General features: G+C 40.2%; 1 protein-coding gene across 2 annotated transcripts in view; it reads right to left on the bottom strand.

Moving 5' to 3' along the window:
* Positions 1 to 13592, bottom strand: part of BLMH (bleomycin hydrolase) — a 35582-nt gene that overhangs the window by 13297 nt on the left and 8693 nt on the right. For both annotated transcript variants that reach the window (XM_050929581.1, XM_050929582.1), the window contains exons 6-10: positions 12870 to 12962; positions 5171 to 5326; positions 4449 to 4607; positions 4275 to 4342; positions 3633 to 3750 (exon numbers count right to left, since the gene is read on the bottom strand). In XM_050929581.1, coding sequence (XP_050785538.1) covers positions 3633 to 3750; positions 4275 to 4342; positions 4449 to 4607; positions 5171 to 5326; positions 12870 to 12962 — 594 coding nt within the window. The remainder of the gene's footprint in view (positions 1 to 3632; positions 3751 to 4274; positions 4343 to 4448; positions 4608 to 5170; positions 5327 to 12869; positions 12963 to 13592) is intronic.

Here is a 13592-nt window from a genome sequence, read left to right as displayed (position 1 = left end):
GACTCAGTCAGGTAATTCTAACAGATGACAGTATGTGGAACTACTTCTAGAAACTTTGGTAAGATTTTGAGAGATGTTTCTTCTTTCCTGTGATTATCCTTGCTAATCTGGTTTGAAAGATGCTTACAGTTTCTTGGATAACCTGCAGCTTGCATATCCACCTATAGAGTATCTAGTCTATTCAAGTCCTTTCTTAGAATCAAATGTACGTAAGTCCACAAAGTAACATGTCACATGAAAGGTACTCAAGCTCCCCTGAGGCAGCATTCCATCCTATTGGAGGGTGTGTAATGTTTTTAGCTAATGAGGAACAGTGGATGTGCCCAAAGAGTCACTTTTTTTAGAATCAGCAACAAATAGGTAGTTTAATCAAGGCAGAAGAAAAACACTAAAGCGTTCTGCTATATTTTAATATCAAAAACCTCAGCAGAAAAGAGGACTCAAGCAAATTTATGTGTCTTTTTCAGTGAATTAGCTCAAACCATTTTAGGTCTTAGATAAAAACACAATGTTACACGAGTTAGACATCTTAACACTTATGCCCTCCCCTAAGCCCCATGACACTTTCCCTTCCCATAATAGGAATGGTCAGCAAAATAACTTCCTCTCCTATTGACAGAAGTACTTTTCCTGTTTGCATTCACAGCCTGGAAGGTCTTTCCATGTACTGGTTCTTGATGATTGCTGAGTGAGGGCAGCACTGATGTAAACTTACCTGGATACTATAGGGGCTGCTCATTGGGATTATTAGGGTGGAAAAAGCCCACTTTTAACTTTCAGCCTTTCAATGGAAGATTCCCCCTCACACACCATGTCTCAGCTTTGGTCTCCCTGAAGACAGTCTCTTCCAGAGGGATGCCTATTAGCTGTTTCACCATAGGTTTTTTTTTTAAGCCTCCCCAAAGTAGACTTTCACAGCCTTCATGGGGAACAGTTGCTTGGTTGACATTAAAAAATGGAAGCCAGTTAGGACCCCCAAGAAAGGCTGCAGGCCACCACCACATTATCTCCTCAAATGCGGGTCATTAGGGGGTCGTGCTGAATTCTTTCAGCTAGTCTGAGTCCACACTGGCTTTCAGCATGTTTAATGATCAGTTCAAACTGAACCAGTTTAGTGGCAGTGTGGACTCAGACTTGCTGAAACAGTTCTGCTAGTCCTTCTAGTGCCCCACAGTGCACTGGTGAAATCTCCCTGGTTCAGCTCAGAAGCAGTGCATTCTGGAACTGTTACTAGGGTATCGGTAACTAGGAGTCATTGCAACTGAAACAGTTCAGGACATGGCTTAAGAGAAGAGACAAACATGAAACATTCATTAAGGCAAGTGTCAAACCCTGAATTGTTTGTGTTTAAACTGGTTCAATGACAAAGCAGTTCTCTAATGTAGAGAAGACTGCATTCCATTCCAAGCTGTATTAGCACTCTAGCATATAATCCACATTCTGAAAGAGTCTAGTCTGTTTTTACATTATCGAGCAAACAGGAGCACTGAGAAGATAACCCCCATGTGCTTACTAAATAAGATCCTTAATCCACAGGCTTCTCCATAGCAGCACCCATGAAGAACTATGAATTCATTTCTCCCCCTTTCTTCTGGTATTCTGTCCTCTTCTGTGATGTTCCTGATAATGTAGCCTTAGCTCTGGTCTTTGGAAAAATCTGCCCCTTACTTTCCTTTATTACTGTAGTAACTACACTGATGTTTTATAGTTTTGGGATGAGGTTGGGAAAAATACTTGAGGTAGACAAGAGTCCTTAAAATGAGATACTCAAGAGATGTACCAAAAGCACTAAATTGAGTCCACTCATAAGCACGGACCATGTAAGTTGAACAAAAGTATATAGCATGGTTTAGAAATACTGGCATGGATTAAATGTGCCTCTTCTGGAAATAAATTACATTGTAACATTGAAGAAAATCCCATTGCAATCAAAGCCTTTTACAAAACAGGTTAAAAAAATAATGCTTTGATGGATTTACAACTACCTTTAATCTAGAGGAGCTTTCAAAGTCAAGGTTTATATAAGGCAACATGTTCAAACACACAACCTAGGTATTATTTTAGTAAGAAAAAATGCCTTCAAATTCTGGACATCCTCTAGAGTTAAGGCACCACTATTTCCTTTAAGTGACCTCTTGGCCCTAGAGACATCCATCTCACATTCAAGACCCAAAGTATATATAGTCTATGTATGGGAACATGTTTTTAGTTTAGCAGATCCTCCTTACATTTGTCAAAAGTTCTGGGATTAGTTGGCAGTATAACAGAGCCCATTCATTGACACAATCTGGCTATTGGAATCAGAGTTTTAGGGTTTTGGTATGCGAAAGTTAGAGGGTCAAAAATATGAGCTGCAAATCAAGGAAGCAGACTGCTGGGAAGGAATTTCTACTTATATAACTTTTGCTGTTCCAAAAAACAATTCAGTGTGAAAAGAAACCAGATTGCAGCATGAGTCACTTTACGTTCCTTATGTGTTTTTTTTTTTTAACTATAAAGTTACTATACACTTATATAAACCTGTAATCAGTGTAAAGTTTGTGTAAGAATTTCAAACAGCTACAAATGTACAAATCATTTAAAGGCTATTCTATTGATTTTTGAAAATTAGAGATTTAAATCCTAATCTTTACACAGGATTAGTTCTGTAATCTGACACTTGAAAAGCATGTGTAAATTGTAGAAGACCAGTATGCAGCATATTATTATATTTTGAAAAGTAGTTTGAGAAAAAAAGTGATGGCTCAACAATCCCATATCACACCTTTGCATGAAGTCCTGACTCTCGGGGAAAGTTTTCAGTAATATGTAAGCACTTACTTCTCAGACCAAGTAACCTTGGTTTGGAAGAGATTACTTTTTCAAAGGAATCTTAAAAACTTTGACTGTGTGTTCTGATGTAGGGGGAAGTCTCCTCGATTTTTCCAGAAAACACAAAAGCTGAAAATGACGACGACTTCCAGGTATCCAAAGATACTGAATTTCACATGGGTCTCTCAGATGCCATTTCCCTTGTTTATTAGCATGCAGTACTGCTGTTGGCAATGTAGAAGTGCTAAGAGCTGTACTGCTGTTTGGGGGTTTAGATTCTTCTCTGCCATTATTGGATGCGTCAGAGGTCATATGCTACTAATTTTGAGGGATTGTTAGTTATTCGAGTACCTCCTGCAGGCCATTCAATCAGGTTTTAAAGCAGTAGAAGCTTGGTGCTAGACTTAGACTAGAGATTAAGTAGTGTGTTGTAGAGAGAGATGTGCTAGCATCTTGGATTCCCTCGTCAGTAGGATAAATCAGAATTCACATACCATTTAAAGCCAGCAAAGCTATATTTTAAGTTCCTAGAAAAGACAAGCCAAGTTTCTTTGCCCTTCTCAAAGAATTTCTGGGCACAAAAACCAAGCCACAGCTCTGTCCAGGATTGTTCACTTGATGGTAAATTAAATTTTAAGTTTCTCCAAACAAGTGACACAGGCGAATAAGACATCATAGGCATCATGCGCAGGTGTGATGTCCTGCACATGTTCTGCTAAAGGGCAGCATATGTACATTGTGAATGAACCCTGAGCACAAACTGCAGGAGAGTTCAAATACATCTGTGCAAACAGCACAAGTGCTTGCGGAGGAGATCTTACCTTCTCCGTGAATGCAGTGAGGACCATGGCATGGGTCATCATTGATTCTCCAAAGATTAACCGTTCTGCTTTGTTCATGTTCTTGACGGAGACACCGAACACCAGCTCATGATTAAACCTACAAGTAAGCCATACAAAAGGAGGTGAAAACAGGAGGGAAGGAGGAATCAGTGGTGTATTGCATAGGGCTTTGACTTATACTTAACTCCTCTTCAAATCTCGAGTGAAAATAAATACTAATGGACCCTTTTTGGAATGACATTCACTAAGTACTAGGGAATTCAAGTAACTACACAAGACATTCAGAGGGGTCCTACATTCCCTTCTTTTTTGCCTTGCAAGAGGCACAGACAAGATATACTGCATTTAAGTCCATTTCTCTTCGGCTAAGAATATTTTACATTAACATTTCACATCAGTAAATTAGCATCTGAGCACATTTTTAGAGTATCAACATTTCATTTAACAGCCAAAAAGGAAGGGGATTTAACAGGAATAGAGAGCTAAATGCACACTTGTCTTACTCATTTTGGGTAAAAATCATTTTTTGGACATTTGTCACCTTAGCATTTTCAATTTGTAGCAAGATTGCCATGAACAGAGAGCCCAAAACCAATTGTGTTTTAGATTTCCTGCACTTACACATTCAAGTCAATGATGCCCAGCTTGCTATGGAAGTATTTTCCAACATCGCAGCCAAACCACACAGCCTAAAAATAGGAGAAAATAGTCATGCTTGGGCCACGTCCCAAGATAGCCTCTTACACTAGGTAAGGAAAAAATAATGTTGTGCCACTGATTGGAACAAACACAAACCTCGCCACCTTTAATAGAAGCTGCAGCCAGCTTCTTCAACAGATCAACAGGCTGGTTGTTGTAGAGTGTTTTTCTTCCTCCCACCAGGTTGCCCAGGTATGCTACCGTGTACAGCTTGTTGTAGTGGTTCTGGGGTCGAGGATCATTCACTAGACAAATCTGCCATGAGTAAGATATCACTAGTTAAATTACAAATCAATTGAAGCCTCAAAGAAAAAAAGAAAACCACACACACCAAAAACTCTTGGTATCAGATTAGTTCTTCTGCTCTAGCTAGCTGACCATCCCATGCAAGTGAGGACAGCTTCAGCTGGAACATCTGAAGTTTATTGAGTGCAATAGAAGACGTGCTCTAAGCTGGTCCACGTATCCCTAAGTGCTGCACAGGAATCTTATTCTATTCTAATTATTATTATATTATATTATCAAGGCCCCCATAGCTAAGTCACTCAAGATCTTGCAGCAGCATGAAAACACAAGTACAATTAATCCATAAAAAGCCATCCAAATTAACACAAAACCAAGTGAGGGGCACAGAGCAAATACAAAAAGGGACATGGATGCAGAAAGGAAGAAGGGGGAATAAATTCAAGGCCAACTTGGACTCAATTGATAGCCTCACACATTCCCCATAGCAAGCCCTGCAAGAAGCCCTCCTTCAGCAACAGCACATAGTACTATATGTGCTTCAGAAACAGCAGGCGTTTGTTGTATTCTCCAACCTTGTCTTCCATGTTGAAGAGGGGTTTGATGTGTTCCTGATAGAACTGCAGTGGTGTCACAGGGCCAATCTTGTGGTAGTTCTTCTCCTTATCTCGGAACTCCCAGGAGAAGGTCTCAGGAGGGTTCCCCAAACAAGTGCTCACTATTCTGAATACCTGCACAGGAGAGCCGATATGGGGATGAAAATTCACCCAAGCCTTTTGTTGTGGGCCATCGATTAAGCACCAAAATTCTGCAGCTGGGCCAGCTACAGAAATGCCATTAGTCAATTGATATCTTCACAGGGGGACCAGCTGCAGAATCAGACCCTTATGTTTATCTTTGAGGTATCTGAAAAACTCCATGCTGGGCAGTTCCCCCCTCCATCCAGTACTAAGAAGCCTCACTCTACAACATCACCTAACGTTAAATTAAAGGCCACAAAATTCAGAGCTTCCTCACCATGCTAGAAATACCACAGGTTCCTGCTCAAGCTTTTTGTCATTTTGCTTAGGCACTAACATTCAATTCCAAGCTATAGGCGTATGGTAGTAGTGAAATACAATAAAAACATATGGTTCAGCTGAAACACTGCCCAATCCTTCACTCTAGCAACTCCTTTGAAGTGCAGTGAAACCTTCCTCTAGATAGAAGCTCTGTTTAGACACTACAATGGAACCAAAAGCACTTACAGTCGAAGACCACAATAAGGACAATAGCTTTTGAGACAGAAAGTTGCCAGGCCAGCTGCTACCCTTCAGAAGACCCCTCCCTCCCCACTAGCATATATAAATATTGTTTGGGAAAGGGCTCTGTCATAACTATAAAGGGAAGAGTAACATCCCTCCTGTGTACAATACTATAAAATCCCTCCTGGCCAGAGATGCCAAAATCCTTTTACCTGTAAAGGGTTAAGAAGCTCAGGTAACCTGGCTAACACCTGACCCAAAGGACCAATAAGGGAACAAGATACTTTCAAATTTTGGTGGGGGGAAGGCTTTTGTTTGTGCTTGCGGTTTTGGGGGTTGTTCGCTCTTGGGACTAAAAGGGACCAGACATCAATCCATGCTCTCCAAAATCTTTCTGAAGAAGTCTCTCATATTTCAAACTTGTAAGTAACAGCCAGGCAAGGCATGTTAGCTTTATCTTTGTTTTCTCAACTTGTAAATGTTCCTTTTGCTAAAGGGGTTACCTCTGTTTGCTGTAACTTTGAACCTAAGGCTAGAGGTGGCTCCTCTGGGCTCTTTAAATCTGATTACCCTGTAAAGTTATTTTCCATCCTGATTTTACAGAGATGATTTTTACCTCTTTCTTTAATTAAAAGCCTTCTTTAAGAACCTGATTGATTTTTCCTTGTTTTAAGATCCACAGGGGTTGGATCTGGACTCACCAGGAATGGGGGGCAGGGGAGGAGAGGGAATAGTTACTTTCTCCTTATTTTAAGATCCAAGAGTTTGGATTGATGTTCACCAAGAACTTGGTGGAAAAGTCTCTCAAGGCTACCCAGGGAAGGGTTGTAGTACTTGGAGGAAGTAGACAGTCTCCCAAATAACTCAAATAATTTGGGTGGTGGCAGCAAAACCAAATCTAAGCTGGTAGTTAAGGTTAGAGGTTCTCATACAGGTCCCCACCTCTGTACCCTAGAGTTCAGAGTGGGGAAGGAACCTTGACATGGTGGCAGAGTGGTGGGATCATTTTAAACAAAAAGCCAGTAAGATTTTTTTCTCTCTCCTGTTTAGCTGCTTAGAAAGCAGAGCTGGCAGCAGATGCAGATCTTTATCTCTCTTTGCCTGAAGGCAGAGGTGTTAAGTTTTTTTTAAACAAGGGTCTTTGTTAAGAAAAGGTTTCAAGGTGAGCAAGCAGCTAGCAAAAGGAATTTACAAGCTGAATTGTTTCTTTGTTTTTTCTTTCTACCTCTCGGGTATAGCTAGTTTAAAAAGGCTAAATACTGTGAAAGTCTCTGTTAACTAAGCAGCCCTGAGCTGAGTGCATCCCAGTTTCTGTGAACTGCAGAGGGAGTGCGGCCCAGCACAAAAAAGGCAGGAAAATTACCACCAGTGAAGCAGCAGCTAAACTAAAGCTGGCCAAACTAGAAGCACAAAAGAAAAAGGAGCAGAATCATAAGAGATTGCTCAAATTAAGACAACTCAAGAAAGAAGCTGCTAAAAGAGCAGAGAAAGCCAATGAGGCTGCCCACAAGAGAGCTATGGAGAAGAAAGAAAAAGATGGAGGAGGAAGAGAGAGGAAGGACAACAGCTTTTGAGACAGAAAGTTGCCAGGCCAGCTGCTACCTTTCAGAAGACCCTCCCCTCCCCACTAGCATATATAAATATTGTTTGGGAAAGGGCTCTAATAATGTATTTCTCCTAGCATACATACACAGAAACATTTTCATTCTGATAGTACACCTCCATTAATCACTTTTCGTTCTGCGAGATTATTTGGATTTCTGCTCTCTTTGGAAATCCCTGAATAATCTTCTTGTCTGTTTTAATATATTTAACAATACCTAGATTTAGAGTTAAGTATAATTTATCTGAAGGACTCTGGCTGTTGACTTTGACATCCTTGGTTGAAATACATAGTCCTTGATAGAAATTAATAGATGCATGTCAGCTATAAGATTAAGGATCTTTGGCTAGATTTCAAGTGGATTGTATCCCTTTAAATCAGCTTCTCTTTAAAGAGGCCATGCTAGTAGTGGTCCTCCCTATTATCCAACTATACACATGCTCACTTTATACAGAACATGTCAGGTTTTAGGTAGCTTTCCAGGAGCACCACATTTCCCTTGTTCAGGCTGCTTTCAATGGCTAGATATTGCAAGGAACAGAATCCCATTTCTAACAGGCTTTCTGGCTTTTTTGGCCCATTCTCTCTTTTGAAGCTGTATAGGAATGACAAAAAACCCACCATACACTTGAGATTAGGTTAGAAGGTTTCTGTTTTTAATCCTCAGTTCGCTTGCCATCCAAGGTACTTTTATCTAAAAATCTTCATGCCAGTAAATGTTTTAAAGGCACCATGGATCTTAAATATAGAATACCTTAGTGGCAGGAGCATCAGTGCATTTGGCCATGTACAAGACACAAATAAAAATGTTCCTGCCCTGAAGAATTTATAATCTAATAAGGATAATAGAACAAATTAGTTCTTAAGTGGAAACAAGGGCAAAGCTCAAGTTTTTATTGGAGAAACTCCCACTTGTTTTTTTCAAATGTTTCCAATAAAGGTTTTAAAGAATAAATCTAAATCCCTGGCCTCCTACAAATGTAGGATTCTCACAGATTACATTTGCACAAAGATAACATTTGCCAGTGGACATCCCCATGTTACCTCAGATAGCTCCATTTCTCACCACATCGAATTACAGAAATAAAACAGGTCAATGGAGAAAACTTAAGGAGACCAACAGGCAAAATGGTTCCAACCAAAGGAAGAAAAAGTGATGTTGACTGGAGACTTGTCTCCAAGAGCAGCCTTGCCTGAAATGGTCTCCTTGGCTTGTTTATCACCACACCCACCACAGGCCACCCCTCAGTATCTCCAAAGCTTCCTCTTTCAATACCCAGGGGAGGCGTGTTTCAACTAAACAGAGCTTTCTGTCATGCCGGTGACAACTAACACCAGGGTAATGTAAGGATACAGTGGCTTTTTGTTTTGTTTAAAACAAAAATAGGCAGGGAAGAGAAAGGCCACTGCTGATAAGATGGAAGAAAAAGAAAAAAACAGGGAAGCCAGAAAAATGCAAATAAAATCCAGTGCCCTGAACTTGTGACCTACCATATGCTGCTTTGATAAGGAGCCTGTTTCTGCTTGAACACAAGAGATTCAGTATTCACCCAAAGACTATGCAACTGCTCAGCTTCAGATAAAAGATTGGTGCCCACGATAAGGAAATTGAGTCACAGAAATTGGCAAATGAACTCAGCAGAAATATCGTGTTTGCCAGGCACAAAACTTGAACTCTAATGTATAGAGAAATGCATTTGAACAAGTGAAGCAAGACAGCACAGTCCACCTACAAAACTGCTAAGTGTTTTTGCAGGTTTGGGGTATGACAGATGCAGCTGGCAATGCCAATTACAACATTTATAAAAGGAAATCCACTTAAATGGTAGTCAACCAGTAGTGTTGCAACAGGAAGAATAGGGGCTAACTCAAAGGAAGAAAGCACTTTTTTGTTTTAAAAAACCCACACCACACACCAACTCTCTCCAGATTCAGACAGAAATTAATCAGTGAGCCATTAATGAGCTTTGCTTCCAGTTTCTAATGCTAGAAACTAGCAGATTTTAAAACACAAATGAAAAATGTAAATCTGCAGTGAACTATATCTCTGCCTTATCTGAATTAACCAAGCCATTCCAGGGGGCTTCAGGTTAACTCTGCAATTAAGCCCTCCAATGGATGTCTGCATGCAAAGCCTAAAGACAGAAATCACTGTTTATGGATATTTAACTACGAAAATGTACTGAAGGACAGAATCAATAATGTAAGAGGTCATTTGGCCCCAGCAGGGGACATTTGATGTAATATAAAGGGTTTTGTTTTAACAAATGTGTTAAGAACACAGTGCCAGTTTTGCTATTACAATACGTTTCTTATTCTAACCTTAGAACTGGGGATAGTGAAGCTGTGGATTTATGCATGAATTGCGGTAAAAGCCCCCGGAGTCCCTCTCTGGTAGTATCATTTACACAAGGCACAGAAAAGAATAATTTAACAGGAAGCTTTTGAGAAGTTTGCTGAGGGGAGAGGAAGGAAAAGGAGATTTACATCTTCTCCAAAAGAGCTGGTACCAGATGACCCAGTGGGCCTGTTCCAAACACTTCTGACAGAGGTATATCCATAAACTTCTGTAAGTAGAGAATACAGAAGTGTATCTTTTTTAGAAATACACATGGCCATATACACCAATCTTAACATACTATGGGCAATAACTGTTGGCTATTTGAAAATCAAACTTAAGGAGAACAGAGTAAGATGAATAGTGTATAGCAGGGATTGGCAACCTTTCAGAAGTGGTGTGCCAAGTCTTCATTTAGTCACTCAAATTTAAGGTTTCGTGTGCCAGTCAGACATTTTTAAAGTTTTTAGATGGTCTCTTTCTATAAATCTATAATATATAACTAACCTGTTGTTGTATGTAAAGTAAAATAAGGTTTTTAAAATGTTTAAGAAGCTTCATTTAAAAATTAAATTAAAATGCAGAGCCCCCTGGACTGATGGCCAGGATCTGGGCAGTGTGAGTGCCACTGAAAATCAGCTCATAGACTCAGACTCTAGGACTGGAAGGGACCTCGAGAGGTCATCGAGTCCAGTCCCCTGCCCTCATGGCAGGACCAAATATTGTCTAAACCATCCCTGATAAACATTTATCTAACCTACTCTTAAATATCTCCAGAGATGGAGATTCCACAACTTCCCTAGGCAATCTATTCCAGTGTTTAACTACCCTGACAGTTAGGAACTTTTTCCTAATGTCCAACCTAAATCTCCCTTGCTGCAGTTTAAGCCCATTGCTTCTTGTTCTATCATTGGAGGCTAAGGTGAACAAGTTTTCTCCCTCCTCCTGATGACACCCTTTTAGATACCTGAAAACTGCTATCATGTCCCCTCTCAGTCTTCTCTTTTCCAAACTAAACAAACCCAATTCCTTCAGCCTTCCTTCATAGGTCATGTTCTCAAGACCTTTAATCATTCTTGTTGCTCTTCTCTGGACCCTCTCCAATTTCTCCACATCTTTCTTGAAATGCGGTGCCCAGAACTGGACACAATACTCCAGTTGAGGCCTAACCAGCGCAGAGTAAAGCGGAAGAATGACTTCTCGTGTCTTGTTTACAACACACCTGTTAATGCATCCCAGAATCAACGTTTGCTTTTTTTGCAACAGTATCACACTGTTGACTCATATTAAGCTTCTGGTCCACTATGACCCCTAGATCTCTTTCTGCCATACCCCTTCCTAGACAGTCTCTTCCCATTCTATATGTGTGAAACTGATTGTTCCTTCCTAAGTGGAGCACTTTGCATTTATCTTTATTGAACTTCATCCTGTTTACCTCAGACCATTTCTCCAACTTGTCCAGATCATTTTGAATTTGACCCTGTCCTCCAAAGCAGTTGCAATCCCTCCCAGTTTGGTATCGTCCGCAAACTTAATAAGTGTACTTTCTATGCCAACATCTAAATCGTTGATGAAGATATTGAACAGAACCGGTCCCAAAACAGACCCCTGCAGAACCCCACTTGTTATACCTTTCCAGCAGGATTGGGAGCCATTAACAACTACTCTGAGTACGGTTATCCAGCCAGTTATGCACCCACCTTATAGTAGCCCCATCTAAATTGTACTTTCCTAGCTTATCTATAAGAATATCATGTGAGACTGTATCAAATGCCTTACTGAAGTCTAGATATATCACATCCACCGCTTCTCCCTTATCCACAAGGCTCGTTATCCTATCAAAGAATGTTATCAGATTAGTTTGACACGATTTGTTCTTTACAAATCCATGCTGGCTATTCCCTATCACCTTACCACCTTCCAAGTGTTTACAGATGTTTTCTTTAATTACCTGCTCCATTATCTTCCCTGGCACAGAAGTTAAACTAACTGGTCTGTAGTTTCCTGGGTTGTTTTTATTTCCCTTTTTATAGATGGGCACTATATTTGCCCCCTTCCAGTCTTCTGGAATCTCCCCCGTCTCCCATGATTTCCCGAAGATAATAGCTAGAGGCTCAGATACCTCTTCTATTAACTCCTTGAGTATTCTAGGATGCATTTCATCAGGCCCTGGTGACTTGCAGGCATCTAACTTTTCTAAGTGATTTTTTACTTGCTCTTTCCTTAATTTCTCTTCTAAACCTACCCTCTTCCCGTAAGCATTCACTATACTAGACATTCCTTCAGACTTCTCAGACAGCTCGTGTGCCGCCTTTGGCATGCATGCCATAGGTTGCCTACCCCTGGTGTATACCATCTCTTGCATTTAAGCCAACCACTCAGCAGGGCAAAGTGCTATCCTAAACCATGGAGAGGTGAGAGCCAGACAATGCACACTACAGCATCACACACTTGCAAATTAGTTTAAGTAAATTCATACATAGAGGTACTTGGATAGTCTGCCTTTAAGAAAAAGCAACTCATCTTCTTAACTGGTAAAGTGATTGCAATGCTGCATGTTTAGCACAACATTTCCTCCACATGCTAACGCACAAGAAACTGAACTTCTTTTCATTATTATTTTCTGCTCTCTTGTGGGGAATTTCTGCAACACCACTTGTACTGCACAACTTTAAGTTTACAGTGGGTATACATAATAGTCTCCAATTCTTCTAGCCCTTGCTAGTGAGACCAGGCTGTACATATTATTTTGGTCTCTGGGATTTATAGTCAGTTAACTTCACTCGGAGGAGCAAGTCCTCAGCTGGTGTAAAGTGTCCTAGCTCCATGACCCACCCAAGTGTTTAAATCCAATGGTATCCCAAAAATGTAAAGAACAATTTATGTAGGAAATCACCACTAAAACATAAAAATCACTTCATAACACTTCAGAGAGTACATGGCCATCTGGGTCACTAAGATTTTTGTACAATATAGGGTTTGTTTTGCACTTTACAGATAGCTCTAGAACAAGAGTAAGCCAGAATTACTTCATCTGCAGCAGGTCCCTTCTGCTATGGAAAGAATCAGGTTACATATATGTACATTACCTCCTCTACCATAGTGTCCTTTGCAGCAATGAGTTCTTCCTTAGTTGACCCACTTGCTACCATGTTTCTTAGCCGCACGCAGTACTCCCTCATCTGTTTAAAAAGAAAAAGCCATTTTATCACTGTAGTAGGACCACAGAAAGTATCGATTTGCAAAGCCTGAAGATGTTAGGAAGTCAAGATTTGCTTTATGGATCTCTATCAGTCATCTAATCAAAAAAGGTTTGTTTACAGAAAAAAATCCCTATTGATACTACTACTAAGAGTTGGTTCTTTATATCAAATTTTAGAACAATCTAAAACTAACCTTTTGGGCCAATTAGTTTGCCAGGATTCAAGCTGAAGACGGGAACATGGCCACTCCGAGCAGCATCTTTAACCCTCTGGTTTAATTCCAGCATGCCTGTTTTACTTTACCAACTCATTTCTATAGACTTCTGGGGAATAGTTGCCCCTTGATCATGTGCTTGTGAATTGCCAAAACAAAGCTTTCAGAGGAAAGGTTTGATTGCCATTTCATTTTTTGCCACAATGGAGTCAGATCCTTGTCCAATTGCCTAAACCTGCTTCTTCCTTTGTCACTTCAGTATTTCATGTGGCACTACATGCTTTTCCTGTGCAAGCTAGTTTCTATTCTATCCTAAGCTCCGTATTTTAAAATCCATACTTGTAAATCTTAGCCACCATACTTGGCATAATTAAAGCCTTGATCTCTTGGTGGAT

The sequence above is a fragment of the Gopherus flavomarginatus genome, chromosome 19 (genome assembly GCF_025201925.1).
Source record: "Gopherus flavomarginatus isolate rGopFla2 chromosome 19, rGopFla2.mat.asm, whole genome shotgun sequence".
Taxonomy (NCBI): Eukaryota; Metazoa; Chordata; order Testudines; family Testudinidae; genus Gopherus; species Gopherus flavomarginatus.
Note: the sequence above shows the minus strand (reverse complement) of the source record. Positions and strands in the feature narration are given on the sequence as shown.